The sequence below is a fragment of the Periplaneta americana genome, chromosome 3 (genome assembly GCF_040183065.1).
Source record: "Periplaneta americana isolate PAMFEO1 chromosome 3, P.americana_PAMFEO1_priV1, whole genome shotgun sequence".
Taxonomy (NCBI): domain Eukaryota; kingdom Metazoa; phylum Arthropoda; class Insecta; order Blattodea; family Blattidae; genus Periplaneta; species Periplaneta americana.
Genome location: NC_091119.1, coordinates 152,757,158 through 152,773,946, shown reverse-complemented (window position 1 = coordinate 152,773,946; position 16,789 = coordinate 152,757,158). Strand labels below are relative to the sequence as shown.

The 16,789-nt window shown below is 36.1% G+C and overlaps 1 protein-coding gene across 7 annotated transcripts in view; it reads left to right on the top strand.

The window, feature by feature from the left end:
- The window catches only part of spict (magnesium transporter spict), a 66,169-nt gene extending 51,187 nt beyond the window's left edge, over positions 1-14,982 (top strand). For all 7 annotated transcript variants that reach the window (XM_069821902.1, XM_069821901.1, XM_069821900.1 and 4 more), the window contains one exon: positions 3,316-14,982. In XM_069821902.1, the coding sequence (XP_069678003.1) occupies positions 3,316-3,905 (590 nt within the window). In that variant the 3' untranslated portion in view covers positions 3,906-14,982. The remainder of the gene's footprint in view (positions 1-3,315) is intronic.
- Positions 14,983-16,789: the final 1,807 nt, after the last annotated feature.

Here is a 16,789-nt window from a genome sequence, read left to right as displayed (position 1 = left end):
CAGCAAAAGTTTCAACAAAACTGATATCAAAAATGCTGCGGCTGCAACCCTAAGAACCCTGTTCACACGTCGCTACTTTTAAGCTGCGCGCAGCATGAAAAAGTAGCGAGCAGCATGCTCGGCAGCTGCTACTTTTCGGGTTGCACCGTTGTTCATACATCGCATTACGAGAGTTGCGCAGTTTTTTGTACTGCATCACTGCAAAAGTAGCGACGTGTGACTGTACCTTAATTCCCTCTTTACCCTCTCTTATCAAGTCCTCTGACTGAACTCTTACGTTCTTCAACCCCAATGCTATTAGAGCATTCGAGGCCTAGGGGTTCATTTCACTTTCCTTCCTACCCCTTCCATCTTTCTGTCCCTAGTGCTGACCTGCTATGGCACTAAAATCGTCCTCCAGTGGCTTAAGGAGGGAAAGCTGGTGATCAACAAGATCTCCCAACTAGGTTCAGTGGACCTGTCAACCAACAGCAGGTGTGGTCCTCCAGACATTCTGGGGGTTGTGTGTGGATGAAGTAGCCACCAAAACGTTAAAATATGGTGTTCACTTAAATCGGCTACAACTTGCCATTTAACTATCTTTGAAAAATATTGGAGTGCAAGAGGTCAAATGACTTTATTGTCAAATGCCTGGCATTAGAAAACAACATTTATTACAGAACCAAAACAGGTGAGCAGCACTCTTAAGAAGGATATATTATGCCTAGTATATAGGATGAAGTAATTTTTCAATGGTTTTGCTGAAATAAATAAGGATAAGCACAATAAGCCAGTAGGCTGCAATGCATCCAGAACTGACCGAGGGAACCTTTCATTTCCTCAGGTCGAAACTCCCCTTTGAAAATTTGCACTTGGATGAATACTGTAAAGCAGCAGTGACCTACAAAAGTGTAGCTGCCAATGTAAACTGTAAAAAGAAGGGAGTGGTGGAATAAATAAATGAATGAATGAATGAATGAATGAATGAATGAATGAATGAATGAATGAATGAATGAGTGAATAAAATTGTTTCCCCCCTTTTTTCCTTTTACAGATGTTTGGATTTGAGGATTACTAATTTTGATAGTGAAATATTGCTATTATATCAAGCTTACAATATCTCCTGTATCGAATTTATGAATTTCAGAAGGTTGTGATACTATCATATTCAAAAGTAGCTATTTTTTCTGTATCATCTGATGTAACAGCAGAAAATTTCAGTATTCTAAGGTGTCGTAAAATTTTAAATGAACGAATGGTACTTCACTTGATCCCTGCACATTGTGGAGTGGGGAGGTAATGAGGCAGTTCATTTCTTGGTCAAGAAAAGTATCAAAATTATTCTAAAGTCATCTGTAACCAATTAATATAAAATTATAGTGCTTCTGAAGGAAATGGGAAAAAAAAAGTGGAACATATTATGCAGTACATCTAATTTAATACCTGAACCTCATGAAAATCTGTGGTGGCAACATTCAGATTGCTTATAGGCTATGATAACCTCAATAAGCATTTTTAAAGAATTGATATTGTAGAATTTCCTATATGCCCTTTCTGTAATCTTAACGAAGATGTTAATCAAGATCATCATCTTCTTCACTGTCCAACTTTTACTCAATTTTCCAGCCTTCTTGCTAAATATTGAAGTGTAAGAAAGCAAATGACATCCTTGTCAACTACTCAACATTAGATACCAACCCATCAATCAACCAACACCTATAATTACCTTCCTACTTGTTAACGAAGACAAGTGATGCCTTACATCTTAAACTTCACTACTAGCAGATTGGTACCGTAACTTATCATGTCACAGTTTAATTGGATCAATGTTGTACTGTGAAAGAATTTCTCAGGGAGAGTTGTGTCAGGCACGTGCATTCTAACAGACAAAAAGACTGTTGAAATGCAAGTTTTAAGCTGTTTTTAGAAGCTTTTTTTCTGAGCCCTACAGTTCCTGTTGGCAGTTATTTATTATATTTACAGTACCTATGCATATACGACTTTTCATGTGGTATTTCTATCTGATGATCTTGGAAAATTCTTGTTTGAGATGCAGATGTGACTCTGTTGGAGAAAACTACTGGTTCCAGTTTTCCTTGTATAGTCACTGAGGATGTAATGATATTTTAACCTTTCTATTTATATAAACCTGAAAAGGACTGTCTATGTATTCCACTTTTTCTGCACGGTCTTTGAGGATAATGTGAGTTTTGTCTTCCAGCTAATGGGCAACTACAAGAGTCCCAGAGAACATTCCTGGTGTTTCTGTCGTCTGACCAGTAGCAGATTCTCCCTGCACCACTGCTGCTTGCATCTGTGAACTCACAGTGCTTAGCTGGATTAAAACTTACATACTAGTACTATGTTATATTAATAAATGTAAGTTATCAAAATTGGACATCCCTTAGCTTATTTTTTCGCTCCTGATTGGTGTTTGTTACTCTGCAATTATCAACTTTTCTTTCTTGTACGGGCCAAGAGAGAGGGAATGAAGGAAAGAGAGATAGAAATCACTACGTGAAAACTGCATAGTTGGTGTATCCCTGTCACCCAAAATTAGCTGTGTCAGAAAAGTGGAAAAGGCATTCAGTGAATAAGCTAAAAATAAGTGCAGCTCATTATGTTGTGTTGTGTTTTGCGATGGTTTCATATTCAGTGCATGAATATATACACGTTTCGAAAACATAGTACAGGAAAAGAAATCGTGTAGCAGAACAAGGGAAGATTTTAGACGTAAATTTCCTGCCCGCCCAGTTCCGTATAGAAAACAATAATAATGTAAATACAGTCCGCATTTCACAAGAAGATACGAGCAAGGAATGCGAGTTTTTCCCCCACTCTTATAACCTAGCCCCGACATGGAACCGGCCGCCATTGACTGAGTCTTGTTTGTCCCAGTCGGCCAGTGACACCACTCCCATCCATCTGCTCCTTCAAGAATGCTGAGTTACTGGTTTACTCTCTCCTCTTACCCCGCAAGGACCATACTCCCCTCGCAGGGATCCTCTCGTGAAATTTGGACAGTAGGTTTAATGAAACAGGTTGTCTGGTTGATGTGATGTGAATTATGTATCACACAAGATGGACAACACTTCCAGCAGACTACCGTGTGGAGGGTGAATACCGAATGTTATTAATATAACATATAAGTTTTAATCTGGCGAAGTGCTGTGAGTTTTTTTGATGCAAACAACCGAGGTTAGCAGGGAAGATCTGCTGCTGCTCAGCCAATGGAAACACTGAAAATGTTTGCTGGGACTCACTGCATATATTTTCTGGCTTGTGTTATCTTATTTGACACTATGTAGACTGTGAGGACATTATGATGTTGTGCAGGATTCATCACATACGTGGTAGCTGTTGTTTCACTGTCTGTGTTCATCGCGTTGTGCCTGGGACCTCGGTATGGACACCAGAATGTGGTGGTGTACATCACACTCTGTTCAGCTGTGGGTTCCCTCACGGTAATGGGCTGCAAGGGCTTGGGCCTTGCTCTCAAGGAAACACTGTCAGGTGGACAGAACGAAATGGGTAACTGGCTCACATGGATCTTCCTCTTAACTGTGGTTCTCTGCATCACAGTGCAAATGAACTACCTCAACAAGGCACTGGACCTGTTCAACACTGGCATAGTGACACCGGTATACTATGTCTTATTCACGACTCTTGTAATAGTTGCGTCCACAATCCTTTTCAGGGAATGGCAACATCTCAAAGCAGAGGACATGCTGGGTAATTTTTGTGGCTTCTTGACGGTCATAATGGCCATATTTCTCTTGAACGCATTTAGGGATATGGATGTGTCAATGCTCGATGTTAAGGGATTGATGCATCCTAAACGTGATATGTTGATGCCATATAGAAATAACAGAGATGATATGGGAGGTTTGTATGGTGCCTCTGGCATGACACACAACTCCATATGACCTTCCTTCTCCATGTCACGCGTAAAGAACCTGTGACTTAAATTCTGGAGCAGTTCTAGTGTATGTGGAGTTGGAAGGAAGCATTGTAGAAGAGTAGTCGACCCCGGATAGCGCATAATTGAGCATAAGTTACCCCGGATATTGTATCAAACCACAGGCAGCTCCCACAATTAATTCAGTCAGAATTTTATTTTTAGGACATCTATCCAAAATAAATATGGTCCTTGATGTAAACAAATATGCGTGTTACAATTCATTATGCTTGCTTGCTGACCAAAGATCCACATTGCTTATCAGGTACATATGTGCAGGTAAATAGCTCTACTGCACTTAAGTTTATTTCTTACAGTTCTAAATAATAAAAAGAAAATCCCCTACTACAGAAAGACATCAGTGTCCAAGAACCCTGTTAAGAGTGTTTGTGAGTCAGGAAGATAGGTAGATACCGGTAGAAAAGAAGAGATATTTTACATGTGTCAAGGAATTAGCAAATTGTGTATGATACCATTATTTGGTACATTTTACACTTAATTCACGTACAGTCTTAGAAAAAAATTTTGTTGCACAAATTCTTTATAAGTCCCAGAAAGGAGGCAGTGTGCATGATCAGAGGATGTGCGACCTGGTTCACAAGAGAAGGACTAGGTGAGGTAATATAATTAGTTTTGTTTCGTTGTGTGTCTGATCATGTGCACTGCCTCCTTTCTGGGACTTACAAAGTATCTGTGCGACAAAACTTTTTTCTAAAATTGTACGTATAATTTACTTTTTTAAAAGTGCAGCAGAAAAAATCCGGACTTCGAGAAAAGTGACTACTACAGAGTGTAACAAAAAGGTACAGCCAAACTTTCAGGAAGCATTCCTCACACATGGAAGAAGAAAATATATTATATGGACATGGTTCCGCAAACACTTTATTTTCATGTTAGAGCTCATTTTCTACACTCTTCATAAAGGATTAATCATGGGAAACACACAGGAACAGAACTTACCAGCATACCATATGAAACTCTTTCTTACGTGAAATGTTCAAAATGCCCTCCGTGAGCATGGATACATCCATCAACCCACCATTGCATTGAATCCCAGATGTGATAATGTATCCCTGGAGAATTGCGTATTTTTGCACAATACGGGCACAAAAACTCTTTGCATCTTGTACCAGGATTCCATACACAATAGCTTTCAAATGCCCCAACAAGTAAAACTCTAATGAGTTTAGGTCCGGAGAACGTGGAGGCCAAGGAATTGGAATACCTATCCATCTGTCATGGAATCTGTTATTTAGAAGCCTACAAACATTAACACTGAAATGAGGACTCTATTGTGCATGAAGTACATGTTTCGTCTTACTGATAAAGGCACATCTTCTAACAGAACAGGTAGAGTATTCTCTAAGAAAGCATGGTAAATTTGTTCGTTGAGCCTGGGTGGAAGAACATGAGGCCCTAACAAAAAGTCACCAAGAATTGGAACACAAAACACTGGCGGTGAAATGATTTTATTGGATTATTATTGTCTGATAATTGTAACAGCTGACTTGGAGGGGAATAATCATTTACGTCTTGGTCAATATAAGAGAATAGCCCAGAAGAATACCAATTACTTATGTTGCTGTTGAGGGCGATATTAATTTTGGATAGATAATTCCATTACATAAGCTCGAGTTGAATGTTAGTGATAGTGCTCTTATTTATCTTACAATTCAGTCCAAGTTCAATACATAAAAAATGCATCTGGGGTCACTGCTGAGGAAGTATATTTGCAAGACTTATAACCTGTAGAATTGTGATTATAGACTTTGTGCCAATGTTGTGGAAAGCAGCTAAAGAATTGTACAGTTTTAAAATAGATACATGGGTAGTATTAGAAGTCTCTTGTAAAATGCCAAAAATATACCAGGTACCAGTTTTAAGAAGATTTTTGCTTCAGAATTTGCCTCTGAAAAAAAGAGAGAGAGAGAGAGAGAGAGAGAGAGAGAGAGAGAGAGAGAGAGAGAGAGAGAGAGAGGACTGAGGAAAATCTTTTATGTAATCTGGAGACTTTCACAATGTTGACCATTATAAAAGCTTGTGAAGTCCTATGGTTGGAATAAGTATTGCTGAAAACATTTTAGCCAGGAAAACATTTTGTTATTATTCTGAAGAACTGTTTCGAAATAGAAGGTTAGAGATATGGGTGCTTATTTTAAGCATGAATTTATTACTAATGGAATTAATAATTCCATTTTGCAATACATAATGTTGAAAGATAAAATGTGCAGCCTCTGTGCTAGTGAGTTTAGCAGTGATGGTATAATAGCTGTAACAACGATTGAATTATTTTTTATGTAACGAACCTAGGAGATATTTGAATGTATTAGGAACACTCATTTCATTGTTACATAAATGAAATTAGTGACATTTTGCTCAAATCTAGTTACAGTACCTCTTTCATTTGTAGTTACGAATAATTTAATTTAAAATGTCAGAAAATTGTTAATCACAATAAATACACATCATTTAAATTTGCAAAGATATAGTGACACTATGAAAACAAAGAATAAAGCACTATTAATTAGGGCTCCTCCATTATTTTGTTCGAGCATTACATTTTTCCATGTTAAATAATTGAGTAAGATTATTTGAAGTGTTAGTAGAGGTTCGGTATTTATTCTTCAATTAACCCCCTCTCGCCTCTCAACACACAGTAAATTTGGAGTTGCTAATATCGAAATAAAAATTAATATTAGCACTAATAAATAAATTTAATATACACACACAAACTATTCTAAATACTCTCTGTTCACAAGTGGACATTCTCGGTATTGTTTTAAGAAGTTTTCATTTGCCTTCCTAAGTTTTTGTACAGTATAGGCTATAAATATTTGCCTGTATATTATGTCTTACTTTCTCTTTTGATGGAGGCTTATGCTAAACTCTTTGGTGAGTATACATTCCTTCTTTGTATTTGCAGCTCTGTACTTGTAGGAGTTTCATTTGTCAAAACAAAACAAAGTTAATGGTCCATTTTGAATCTTGCGTACACTACTTTTAACACTTGAATATAATTAATTCATTAACTAGTGGACTTACTCGTGTTAATTGTGTAAGATGTAAGATATGTTAATTATGTAAGATTAAAGCAATAACCAGAGGACACAATACATCTACATACGCCGATCACATAACCAATGCTAACCATACATACAATAACATAAATGTGGACATGGAAATCCTACACATACAACCCAAGAACCAAAAACTCAACACACTAGAACAATACGAAATATACAAACACACTAAAACACACCCCGATCAAATTCTCAACACACAGATCAATTTCAGTACACACACACTATTTGACTCCACTCTTCAACGCCTTTCAACAATCAAACACACCCACATAACAGGCAGAGACGTTCGAGATGACGCTGTGATCTAGTAGGCTCTGAGGATGGTGCGTGAAGCACTGAAACTGCTGTAAGCCGCACAAATCTTACATAATTAACACGAATAAGTCCACTAGTTAATCAATCAATTAAAGTTAATAGTTCAATGAACTTGTAAACATGTATATGCTTAAGAACTCTTTGTCGCTTGTGTCAGCTCACAAATGGTGATAAGATTTTTAAAATTTTCTAAAATGCAGACTTAATGTCTGTAAACTGTTTTACTAAATTTATTTTATATAAGTTACATTATGGCCGTCCAAGCTTATCATATACAAAGTTTTATTAGATTACATAGTAGTATTAATTACATTTGACGAACGTTTTCGGCTGCACAGAGTCATCTTCAGATCTAATAGCTAATATGCTTTATGAATACATTAATGAGATAAAATTAAAATTAAACGTGAGTCTGAATATAATAAGGTATGTGACACAGCAGAACTTCGAAAGCAATCTATGGTGCTGCTGCTTTCTATTCCATGAGTTGAAATCTTAATATAATTTTACAACAAACATTGATCCTTTCCTACACTTTAAGTAGCTTCACTATATTTATGTGATTTCCTAAAGAAAGGAAGTTTTTATGTATTATTGTTATTCTAACGTCTGTTTACGAACAAAACACATTAAGTCAAAATTATTACTTCTGAAAAAGAGGCGTTTTCTTCTGATAAAACTAATCCTCAAAATATTATGTGCATTATATGTCTTTTTCTCAGAAGTATTACTTTTTACTTAATATGTTTTGCTTGTAAACCGACGATATTATTATAGTTTAATATAGACTGATGTTTATGCCTCAGATTTTGAACTGTTAAAATGTATCTTTTGTGTGCTTTGGCAAGTGTTCTTGCATATTCAAAGAGAAGGCAATATTATGCATTATGTAAGGCTGTTTTCCTCTGCTATAAATATTACCGATTCCTTAACTGAGTTTTCCAAAAAAAAAACGTTTGTAACATAACACTGTCAATGTTGTGAAAAACATTTGCTTTGATAGTGAACTTTGGATATAGCATTAATGTTGGGAAAATTTGTGAATATGCTATATGTTTCTTCCAAAGTGATTGTTTAGTGAACAAAGGCTTTCTATTCAACTTACCGGTAATTTATATTTTCTCCAAGATATTATAATAATACATGTTATCACGAGAAAAGATAAAATTTTATGTTAGATGTGGAACAGTATGTAATGAGGAAACATATCTATTTTTTTTATATTAGAAACAGTCTTAATGTACTTAAAAAAAAGTAATACAATGCCATTTTTAAGAAATGCAACAGACTGCCTCCAGACTACACAGCAATGGAGACCCTTGCTCTATCAGGCAAACATGGTATATCTTTCAATAATGAAATACTTTTTTTTTATATTTGTAAGTCACATGTATTTTAAGTTCAGATACTGTAATGTTTGTGTTACCTCAGTGTGAAATGCAAGCTGAATTAAGTGTGATCATTAGGCCTGAGAAATATATGCCGTTACACTACCAGTGCGCTTCGTGTGCCTCTAACTTTGAGTATGTCTCAGAGTTTGGGGTGAGTTAATGCAGTGTCTTTCGTTCGTTTGTACTCATGCTTATCAACATGGTATGTTAGTCCTCAGCATTTGGGTGGTTGCAAGCCACTTCTTTAACTTCGAAGCACAACTATCTGGTAAAGAAAAATTGCACTATTTTAAAGAAATTTTATTTTCTGTCTGTACAAAATACACCTGATATAACATTGACAAGTATCAGCCTTATTATTTCACTATGTTAATATGATGGTGTATTACGTTTTTATTTTATATAATTTTTCATTTCATATATTATTGCAGTGAATAAAAAGCCACGTTTTCAAATTTTCAAAGGAGATTGATTGCCTGTTGCTAGAAAACGCAGCCTTACATCTAGAAAAACTTCGTTCCATTCTGCAGAAACAATAAGGACATATTTGAAATATTTTACACATGCATTATCTATCTCAAAATCTATATCATTATTATATAATCTGTCGCACTACAGCCCATGAAGGGCCCAGACCGACCAGCCGGCTGCTGGCCTCATGCCAACATGCCGAAGCAGAGGTGGATGATCATCCAACCAGAATGGAGGTATCGTGTGGTTAGCACAATGATCCCCCCAGCCGTTATAGCTGGTTTTCGCAACCAGCTTTCGCTACCTATTGTAGCTCCCCAAGTGCATCACGATGCTGGGTGGGCACCAGTCCCATACATTGGCCGAAATTTCATGAGAAAATTTCTTCCCCTATGAGGACTCAAACCAGCATGCATTCCATAATGCGAGTCCTAGGCAGGATGCCTTAGACCACGACGCCATGGCACGGGACGTATCATTATTATACATTTCCTCATTTGAAGTTGTCACAAATTTTACATAGAGCTAAATATCCATAATGTTTATCCAGTATTTTTTTCATCTTGTTTGCTACATTTTTTCCTATTTCGTGTTCCAACTATTCTGTACGTCACAATATCATTGACTACATGCTATTTTATGTCTGTAGAAATTACACCTAATATGACATTGTCAAATATCAGCCTTATTATTTCACTGTGTTAATGTGATAGTGTATTACGTTTTTGTTTTACATCATTTTTCAATTCGTATATTGTTGCAGTGAATAACAAACCACATTTTCAAATTTTCAAAGAAGAATGATTGCCCGTTGCTAGAAAACACTGTCTTATATCTAGATAAACTTCGTACCACTTCTGCAGAAACAATGGGGGAATATTTGAAATATTTTACGCAAGCATTATTTACCTCAAAATCTATATTATTACAAATTTCCTCATTTGAAATTAAATCACAAATTTCGTTATTATTCTTCTTTACAGGACGTTGAATGTTGCCTGTTACGAATAGAAGTACTTGGTTGTAATGTAACCAATCAATTAAAGCTCACTGCTGAACGAAACACACTGAAATCCCCTCTCCCCCCCCCCCCCCAACACATTTACATACCAATACTTAAAGTCTGAGGTGCATGAAGCGCAATGTAACGGCATACAATTCTTGGCCCTATTTCGTGTTCCAACTATTCTGTTTTACATCTAGTGATCACATTAGAATAGCAATTACTTATGTACGTCACTTATATGAGGAACTGAGTTATTGGGAACAAGGAGAATATTTCACATACCGGTACTATTCTTTCATATCGCCATTCTTAACAGGACTGCGATATACATACATAGTTTTCTGTCAAATGTCAGGTCTTTCACTGCAAACCCAGCATTTTCCAATCTTTTCTATTTTCTGCTTTCTTCTTAGTCTCCGCATATGTTCCATATTCCATATATCTTAATGTCGTCTATCATCTGATATCTTCTTCTGACCTGAACTCTTCTCCCGTTCACCATTCCTTCCAGTGCATCCGTCAGTAGGCAGGGTCTTCTCAACCAGTGACTCAACCAATTCCTTTTTATCTTCCTTATCAGTTTCAGCATCATTCTTTCTTCACCCACTCTGTACTGCGTTTATTTTATATAAGAAAATGTAAATGGTAATGCTAGGCGCTAATAGAAAAGCAATTAAATAAAATCGGAAATCTCTCTTGACCTCCTGCCTCCATGGACGTGCCAGGGAAGGGTACTTGCCCCGTCCCACTCTGCCACAGAATAGAAGAGATACCTAATTAAATTTTGAAATTCATGACAGTAAGGAATGTGCTTGATGCATTACAGTCTGAACTCTACAAACGAAGATAGAGTACATATTCTGTAATGGAAAACCAATGACGAAGTATATTTCAAATGTAAGACAATTTCGTAATTTTATCATACGTAACTGTCTGCAATGAATTTGGCATTACGCAGGAACTATATAAAAATTCTACAATATAATTTTTCAGTCATGTGCGTGGAGGGCCAGAGCCCCAGAATTTTCCGAATGAAGGATCTCTAAAATATTCCAGAGACACTTCTCTCCGAGAATGAAATGTCGTTATTGTTCTCAAATATTTGTTAAGTGACATAGCGGCTTGAAATTTTGACCACTCAACTAATAAGCTACATCTGCTTGCATGTGGTTACATGTGGTATCGCTTGTGATTGGATGTATTAGCTCTAAACTCGAAAATGAATATTAGAAGAGTTTTTGGAGATAAGTTTTCGTGTCATATAATGTGTGTTCAACCACCAGCTCATTGTCCCTCAGATGTTGCCGCAAATTATCCTGGAATTCAGACTGGTTATATTTGTAATAGAGGGCAATCAGAGTAGATTGGAATAAACTAATGGGAATCCTTAAGAAAATTGGTGTGGATTGGAAAGAGAGAAGGCTGATCAAACTTTATATGAAACAAGAATCAACGTCAGGATAGGAGAAGAAATGTCAGAAGGAAACAAAATAGGGAAAGAAGTACGTCAAGGATGCCCTTTACTACCCACCCTGTTTATTTTATTTTATTTATTCATTTGTTGATGAACATAACAGGCAAAGCCCAATTACAACATCTACTTGGAGAATTTTGTAAAGGACTGGTTTCAGAACATGGGAGGGGTGATAGTAGAAGGAAGATAAATAAAGTGCATAAGACTTGCTGATGATATGGCGTTGTATCGTCCTGGGTAGCGTAATCGGTATAACGCTGGCCTTCTGTGCTCGAGGTTGCGGGTTCGATCCCGGCCCAGGTCGATGGCATTTAAGTGTGTTTATATTCGACAGGCTCATGTCAGTAGATTTACTGGCATGTAAAAGAACTCTTGCAGGACAAAATTCCGACACACTGGCGATGCTGATATAACCTCTGCAGTTGTGAGCGTCGTTAAATAAACCAAAATTTCGATATGGCGTTGTTAGCAAAAGAGGAGATGATACTAAGGAATATGTTACTGAAGCTAAATAACAGCTGTGAGTAGTATGGGATGAAGATAAATGCAAATAAGACGAAGACCATGGTCATAGGAAGAAAAGTAAAGAATGTAAACTTGCGAATTCTAAATGAGGCAATAGAGCAAGTGGATAGTTTTCTAGCACTGTATGGGACAGAAACATGGACATTATGACGAAGTGAAGAAAAGCTGGGTCATTCCATAGAAAATTTTAAGAATATGCCAGTGATGTCATGAATTTTTTTGTGCTTTTAATCTAATAATATTACTTACTTACTTACAAACGGCTTTTAAGGAACCCAGAGGTTCATTGCCGCCCTCACATAAGTCCGCCATCAGTCCCTATCCTGTGCAAGATTAATTCAGTCTCTATCATCATATCCCATCTCTCTCAAATCCATTTTCGGTTTTACTGATTATTGTTATGAGTGTTAATATCTAGTCAGAAGAAATACCAAAGACATTCATAAAGTTACCTTTTTCGTACGTTAAGAGAAATTATTTCGTCTTAAAGTTCCAAAGTTTGTACAATGATAAGTATTAGAAAATTACTAACGTTTCAGTACTGATATTATTTTACTAATACTGCCTGAAAACCTTTACTCTATTTATCACTACTTTTCTATTGAAAGAACACACAGTGTATGGAAAGTTCCTACAATAATTATTAAAGTAGTTAGTTTCTATTAGCGGCAAGCTTGGTATATTGCACATGTACAGTAATGTTAGAGTGTAAGTAGTGTTTATATGTTTTCTTTAGATGATAATGTAAAAACTCATAGCAAGAGTATTTCCATTTTGGGGCGTGGTATTGTGGGAGTGGGGCTTGTTGGTGAAGGTGATTGTAGTTGTGAGGAAATGTTACACATATTATGCGTCATTAGCATTCTCTTCTGTAGCTAATCTCTGATAAAGTATTTGGGCACGCCTAGTGTTTGAGAAGTTATTAGGTTGATCGTAACTGTTTTGGTTCCTATATTTTCCATGGAGTAGTCTTTCCACTCTCAAATGAGTAGAAATTTTCTGCAGATCAGTACAACAATAGAAAGACTGTAAATCGCTCACGAATTATGTTTATTGAGAAAACTAATTTTTGGCGATCAAGTTATTTGTGAGGAGAAACTGCAAGGAGGACTTGTTTTAAAAGAAATCAGGTAAATTAGAAACAACAATAGTTGCAAAAATATTTTGTTTTCATGAAAGTACTCCTTTCTAAATACAGTAAAACTTCTTTTATACATTTCACAATTACTATGCTTTTTTCACACCTACACATTTTTCTGTGGTTCCAACAAAATTCTTGTACTTTCCATGTTAATTTATTTTGGTTATACCTTTTTCGTTTATTCGTTTTTTACACTTCTACTATAATATTTTAAACCCCCAGGACATACGAAACGCTATTTATACGTTCTAAATCAATTTTGCTCGAAATTAGGTTTGCTGTGGAAAGTTCAATTTCTTAGGAGCAAACAATCCATTTTTTTTTTTTTTTGTAAAATAATCATGTATTATTAAATGAAGATTACATGGTAAGAACAAGGTAAGTCAGTTTCGTAAAATTTTCTGGATTGGAGTTCAAAGTATAATATATTACCAGCTTTGGCTAAGATTTTCTACAAATCGTACATTATTTAAAAATAGGTATGATAAATACTGTATTATAGACTCGAAGATGGTTTAACTATGAACTTCTAAATTCCTGTTGCGAAAATTTTACGAAATTGACTGAACTTGTTCTTCCCATATTATAGTCTTCAAATACTATTTCAGATGTTATTAAATGCCATTTCAGTTATATACTTTTCTCCCTTATGCGTTTTATTTTTCTTCAGACCTCCATGAAGTTCTGTGTCTGAGCAAGTCCAAAATCCTCTCATTCAACTTTAATTACAATTATGCATTAATTTTGAAAAACTCTGTTTAGATGAAAAATACGTTATACCTACCTTAAGTAAAGTTTTTAGCAATTTCTTAAGCCTGGGATGTGAGGTTACATTCATGATTTCGAATAGTGCTGTGGAAATGGATTTTTGTCCATTGTCAGTCTGGTGTTTTGTGTTGTCTTAGATGGAGAGCTGGAATTGTACTGACTTTATACACTATCAGGAATCCCACCTTGTGTCCGTCTAACGTCACATTGAAAATATAGTCCAAATATTGTGTTATGGTGACCCCTGCAAAGGGAATTATTGAGATTAATTAATCACATCACCATTTCCCATCCATCTTCATTCAACTCTTGACTTCTGTGGCTAAGATTCGCCACTGATTTCGACAAACAAGCATCACACTATATAAATTACCGTACTGAAACTGTGTATGTAGAAAGTTCTGCCATGAAGTTATCTAGTCTTCGTTTTCATTCACATTTGCTTTCAATGAGTACACTTTATTGCTATGCACATATTGAATTAATCGTAGAAGTTCTAGTTAATTCTGTACAATTCTTTGGTAATCATATACATATCTTTTCCAATGAGAACTGAAACGTAGAAACAACCAATGTTTCTCTGTGTCCGTGTAATTATTTTAAATAACTGATTGAAATCCTGTTTTAATTAATTCCTGTTTAATTTTTTTTATTACATAATGACAAAGTGTTTCATAACAAGGGTAATATTTTGGTATGAATAATGTTTTAGAAAGACTTTGTACGAAGGTATCACTTCCTTCATTATTGTACATTTTAGATATTCTCATACCTTGTCGTAGGGATATTTATTTGTATGTATGTATAGATAAGTAATGATGTAGTAATATTCATACATTATACATAGTAAAGTATATTTTTATATCTATAAGGTTATATTTATTACTAGAATTAAGTAAACCTTCCGTTTTATCTTGTAAATAAGGGAGGAGAGAAGTGCACCGGAGCAGAATCACGACAGTACATGTTGTGATGAACAACTTTTAAAATCGAACAGTGAAAAATGTTGAAATAAAGTATAAATACAATTCAGCTTTATGGTGGTAACCCAGTTTCGAATTCTACTGGATCCAAGTGGAATTTGTGGTGGACGAAGATGGTTTTGACTGCCTCCGTGGTCTGTTGGTCAGCATGCTGGCTTCCAGATCGGGAGGTCCCGGGTTCGATTCCCGGGCTCGGCTCTCGGTGAATTTTTCTTGAAGAAGAGGAATTCCCTGGGTGTCTAGAGTCTGGAAATTTGTATGAATGTGAGTGTGATTGTGAGTGTGCCGGGTTAATATTTTATTAACCAATCATCACAAATATAAAAATACATCAGGACTGTCGCTGGGCAGTAACCTGAACACACGTTTCAGCGTCACATTGTTGACAAGTAACTCCATCTGTTAGCACAACCATAAAGCATCTAATAGATGCTATAGAGTTACCAACAACGAAAAAAAAAAAAAAAAAAAAAAAAGATGGTTTTGTGTGTTAGGTTTTCTTAGAGTACTCCAATTTCTTTTAATATTATTCCATCATTGCTTCATTGTACTGGTGTGCAGTAGACTGTCTCCCATGGTGCACCAAGAATAATATTGCGTCGGCGAAATGTATACAGGTGCAGCACATCCATGACTGTACTCCTTTTAGCCATGGCGCATCTCATCTAAAGGGGATGCTTGGGCGAATGATGTAAGTCAAATACCCACTATTGAAGGAGGAAAAGTACAAATACCAGGATTTTGCAAATATTACGATTAATTTTTTTTTTAAATATATTACAGATTAAGAGAGAAATATGAATCAGTAAATAGGTGGTTACTTTTTAATAACAGATTAAAATCAATCATTATTTCTGTAAAAAAAGCTTCTTCACCGCCATCGCTATTGTCGTCATAGCCATCGTCGTCGTCGCCGCCGCCGCCGTCGTCGTCGTCGTCATCATCATCATCAATAATCATCACCATCGCCATCATCATCATCATCATGCAATCACGTTTATAGACCCAATGGCCTGATCAGTCGCAGTAACTGTCAAGAAGTCTGTTAATGGGTCCGCCTTGGTCTCGTTTTGCCGCTGGTCAGTACTTCCCATTAAATATGGTCTTTTTTTCTCTTTCTGTTATTTGTGTATGTTGTATATACAATATGTTGAAATTTTGTAATCTGTGTACGTTTGTTAATGGTCCATGTTGAATCTTTCGTACAATACTTTTAACACTTGAATATAATGATTAAATGGCGATTTTACTCGTGTTAATTATGTAAGCATGTGTGGCTTACAGCTGTTTCGGTGCTACTTGACACCATCCTCAGAGCGTACTAGATGTTGGCGCTATATCAACTTCGCTGCCTGTTGTGTGGGTGCGTTCGTGTGATGAGTTGTGTCAAATAGTGTGTGTGTTCTGAAATTGATCTTGTGTTGAGAATTTGATTAGGGTGTGTTTTAATGTGTCTGTATATTTCATATTGTTCTATGTGTTGAGTTTTTGGGTTGTATGTGTAGGATTTCCATGTCTGTATTTATGTTATTGTATGTGTGGTTAGCATTAGTTATGTGTTCGGCATATGTAGATGTATTGTGTCCTCTGGTTATTGCTTTAATGTGTATGTTAATGGGTCTGCCTCGGTCTCATCTTCTTCCTGGTCAGTACTTCCTATTAAGTTTGGTCTTTTTTTTTCTCTTTCCATTATTT